The sequence below is a fragment of the Halichoeres trimaculatus genome, unplaced genomic scaffold, assembly GCF_033239565.1.
Source record: "Halichoeres trimaculatus isolate MK-OKI-2021-1 unplaced genomic scaffold, fHalTri1.1 fHalTri1_scaffold_11, whole genome shotgun sequence".
Lineage (NCBI taxonomy): Eukaryota > Metazoa > Chordata > Actinopteri > Labriformes > Labridae > Halichoeres > Halichoeres trimaculatus.
Window position 1 is genome coordinate 22,410,375 of NW_027437189.1, and position 4,661 is coordinate 22,415,035.

General features: G+C 38.2%; 1 protein-coding gene across 1 annotated transcript; it reads right to left on the reverse strand.

Annotated features, from left to right (window-relative positions):
- Window positions 1-650: 650 nt before the first annotated feature.
- On the reverse strand, window positions 651-3,742 carry tmem9 (transmembrane protein 9). The gene is made up of 6 exons (XM_074680544.1): window positions 3,607-3,742; window positions 3,339-3,472; window positions 2,746-2,837; window positions 2,485-2,593; window positions 2,064-2,195; window positions 651-1,982 (listed from the first exon to the last, which is right to left on the reverse strand). The coding sequence occupies exons 2-6, from the start codon at window positions 3,429-3,431 to the stop codon at window positions 1,842-1,844; spliced, it is 567 nt and encodes a 188-aa protein (XP_074536645.1). The 5' UTR covers window positions 3,432-3,472; window positions 3,607-3,742; the 3' UTR covers window positions 651-1,841.
- Window positions 3,743-4,661: the final 919 nt, after the last annotated feature.

The following is a 4,661-nucleotide window of genomic DNA, read 5'->3' on the forward strand; positions in this document are numbered from 1 at the left end:
AAAAAGAAGGCTCTTCATGATGTTCTTTATCATTGGAAATTTTAATTCTAAGCCTTAAACTTCATTAGTTGGATTCAAAATTGCTGATTTTCCAAAACTCTCGACACCACACAAAATGTAAGTTGTGTGAGATAATAGATTATTTTCTGTCCATTTCAGAAACAGGAAGAAAACTTAGAGCTGGTATTTTGTGTGCGCTTTAGTCCCCCAGTCCTTCTCAGTGAAGGGCCCTCCATAAATTTCCCCCACACTAACAGGAGTGAAAACAACATCTTACACTCCACAGTATGTTTTTATTTCAGATCAAAATGAATGAAAAACAACAACAAAAAACATGAGCAGTGCCTTACTTCAGTCTGGAGAGAAGTATATAAATACAGAACACAAAAATTAGTGATAAGAAATTACACTTAAATCAATCAAGAACTTCAGCGATAAAACAAATTCTCACAGGCAAGTTCACTTCAGTAGTTTACAATGTGCGTGAAGTAATGTGAGTCAGTGAGCTTTGCTTTATTGTATTAAACCTTCCCCACAGAGACCTTAAGTAAGATCCAAGAGGGGAATTCACCAACACATCATGATGCCCAACAGCTTCCTTTGAAGCCATGAAGGCATCTTGATTCTGCCACACTTAACCACATTATCAGTAGCATGACTGATCTAGGACAGTCTCACGGAGCAGTGTTTTAATTTTGCTGAATAAAGCTTCAAAGCTCTGTTAAATGCCCTGTTCCCCCTTTCTCTCTTTGTGTGGGAATGTTCCAAAAGCTGAAAATTAGAGCTCAGAGCTGTGGCTGCACACCTTTCCACAGAACCAGTATTCAGACACAAATCTTTCTAATGGACAATAAGTTACCGGAAATATACTGGTTTCACCTAAAAATCTGTTTGGGTTTAGATTGCAGTTTTTTTTTGTTTTTTTTTAGCAGGGGCTGAGCAGTTAAGTAGTGAGCCCCATGTACAGGTGCTTTAATGAGTGAAGTGGCCTCTGTCAGATTCCAACATGTGACACTTTGCTGCATGTTACTCCTTCTTACCTATCCTATCTTTCATTACAGGCATAACAGCTTAAAAATAAACATTCAATAAAATCTGTGGCACAGCTCAGTACTTCACACAAAGAGAGAAACAGAAAAAGCATTTGTCATTGCCACAAACTCAGAAGCTTTTTCTACACATTGAAATTGCAAAGGCAAGAGTTAAAGTCCTTTAGCGTCTCCTTTGATACAATGTTACTAAAACTGCCTAGCTTTGATTCACACCAATGGAGAGAAATAAATTAAAATATATATTTAAAGTGTTTTTAAATCAGTTTTGTACTGCTACACTTAGGAAATGTCTATAACTTGGCAGTACCACATTAACCAAAGCTTAAATGGCCATTTAAATATGTTCAGCATACCTGCTCTGAGGTAGCTAAATGCTTTAAATCAATCTAATTCAGCCAGTAGAGAGCAAGAAAGTTATTACAGAAGCTATTCACAGTTTTACTAAACAGGCAAAAGTTCTTCATACAGACATTCAAAGTTTGGTGTATTGCTAACTGCTGAAATGATTCAGATGATCATTGGTAGATAAGAGTGCACCAACATGCAGTTTCTCAGCAACTGCAACAAAGTCTAGTGTGTTCTATATAATCAACAAAAGCTTAGTGCATGTCTGTGTATGTATGTGTTTGTGTGTGTAATTTGTGTTTTTTTGTAGAGGAAATAGTGATTTAAATGGTGCAAAGCACAGAGAACGAAAAGGTTAGTTATACAGCAGCTGGTGAAAGTGTCATAGCATTGAGCCCAGGAAAGTTACCTCCTCTATACATGACCTGAGGTTAGCTGGAGAGTTTAACTAAGCATCTTGTGGCGGTCAAAAACAGTCTTGCGCTGCTCCTGGACTTGCTTTTTCCAGCGCTGCTGTGCTCCTTCAACCCGCTCCAGTACTGTGTTTCCTCTAGCCTGAGCACTGTCCACCTGAGGGCGCATCTCCTGAACATATGGGACACCAAATTTTAATCAAACAAGGTGTAAACATACAGCAAGTAAAGCAAAATCTATTTGAATGATTACCTCTGCGTCCTCCTCATTGTGCAATGGTTGGGTGTAGGGGTCATGTTTGCGAATCAGAGGATCGACAAGCAGCAGGAACAACATGTAAAGCAGCAGTGCCCCCACAACAGACAGGTAGATGATGATCGTTACCTGAGACAAACACAATGGAGATTATTTAGATTTACTCAATATTAGAACAATTTGACAGAAACTCAACATCCATAAACATCTCATGTGAACTGCATAAATTCACTCTGTATTTGTCTCCAGAGATATTGTTTCCTTTTCATTAGCTGAAGAACTGAAGTAAACTCCACAATATCTTGAATAGTGGTTTGGAACATTATAAACTCACACCAACTCTTTTAATGTCATGTTTTATTAGAAAGATTTTATGAGGACAAGTTTCAAAGCGAGACTCAAGGAAAGTTTGTGGTACCTTGATGGTGTTGCTGCTTCGCTCCTCGTACTTGCACTCACACAACAGGCAGTAAGCTTCCACGTCATGGCCAGGCACTGGCATGGGCTCCACTACATGGAGGCAGTTACTGTCAAACACATCAAAGTGTGCAAAAAGACATTTATATCAGAGGGGCGATTTGGTTTGAATCTCCCGATCCAGTTAATCCAATAAAAAAAAAAAGAGGTTGATTGTTGCTGTGTTTTAGAGATTAAGAACAAGACAAAAGGTCTATCTTACCAATCCTTCTGGGACACATTTCTGTTATATATATGGCCAGTGATGTTTCTGTATGGTGGGCAGATGCACTTGCAGCGAACATCCTCAAAACTCTGTAATTGATTAGAAAAATGTGTTAAATTGTACATAAATTTGGTGTAAAATGTGCCAGATATCCAGATGTCACAGCTCATTTGTTTAATTTTGAACAGTATAACTTTTTTCTGCCTTTTTTATAAACCGAGATTAAAATAATTTTAAAAAACATAATCATTTTTTTGAATAAATGCTGAGTTCATGCCTTAATAGAGACATTAGATAGAGGAAGCAACTAATATTGAAAAGATGTCATCCAAATGCTGTTTTCCATCTCATCATTTGCAGCCTGATATCATAACTGACACGATATTTTTAGTGCAGTGAAAAAAACAAAACAAAACACTGGAATCCACTCAACATGCAGATTACAGATAGACAACCTAAAGACTTACAGACTTTTTGCAAAGACCAATAGTGACCACTATCTCTGTTACTCCCGGATGTTAATGGAACACGATGTTCAACAGAGGTTGGGGAATTATCCCATATGTATTTTTTATAGCTGCATGTTTTACCTTAGCATGTGCCAAACAACTTGCATCCAGCAGGTACAGGGTCACTACCGTGGCCGCTATAAACGTCCCGAATTCTCCCCTGCCCGACAACATTTCCCCAAAGGCAAAATGGGCGTAGAGACACCTGCAAAGCTCTGCAAAAACACAACAGTTTGACGGTTAGCTGCCAGTTAGCTTCCGAGCTAAAATAAAACGGGCTTCCGTGAGGTAAATTGCTGCCAAAACATCTGGAAGAAGATAAAATATGAGCAATACGCAGTTAACTTACATGGTGAAACTGGACAGAATATCTGTTTCTGCTTTGCATTCAGTGAGTAGCAGATTTATCCAGCTGTGCTTCAAAACAGATAGCCCAAATTTAATTTTGGCTTCCTTATTCCGGCTGCGTCACACACGGGGGAAAGTGGCAGATGTGACAAGACCGCCACCTAGTGGACAGAAATAAATAAACAGGAAGAAGTACTGAGGAGTGGATGCATCAACGGCTTCATGTGTGAGGTGTTCGGACCGCAGATCCTATCTACTCTCTTCATAACGGGTGAAAGTGATATAACTTTAAGCTGTAGACGTAATATTCTACACAACGTTTGATTTTGTCTCACCTTGTTATACTCAGGTGAGTAGAGATAGCCTAATTGGGGTAAAGGGGTCTAATGAAACCTGGAATTAAAAGCAAATTATATCCGCATTTCTAAAACCAGTAGCTGTTAGCATACGCCAATAAGTCAGTTTTAGGCTCACTAAAAAGTTGGAATGACTATTGTAGTGTTTGTTGACAATATTTGAACCTCTCAGCCACCCAGATCAAGTTAAACCTCAGTAAAGAGACTGACTTGTTATTTAATATTGCTCCCTCAACAGTTGGTCTCAAAGTGACACCAGGTCAAAGCCAAAGCCTTGTTTTTTCGAGTATGTTGCAAGAGACTAAAGAAGCTTTTGAGATAAATTTTTTTTTTTCATCATAATTGTGCAAATAGAGCATGATGTCTGTATATGTATGTTTATCTTGTATCATGGTAAAGAAATATTTATAGCCTTGTTTTCAATATTAGCTGCATTTGCAGGTGAAAAAAAAACAAGTTTCCTCATAGTTTGTATATTTTTCCACACATGGCAGATGGCTTTTTAAAATAGTTTATCTTTTAGTCAATGCGTGTTTTTTTTTTTTTTTTCAGATCCGGTCTTCCCTTGTGGAATGTGAAATATAGGCCTCTGCTTCTTGACCCGATCAATACCTCAATTTCCTGGTAATCCTGCTTTCACATCTCTCTGTATAGTAAGATACTCACACCTTTAATAAGCCTTGGAAATCAATGGCTCACG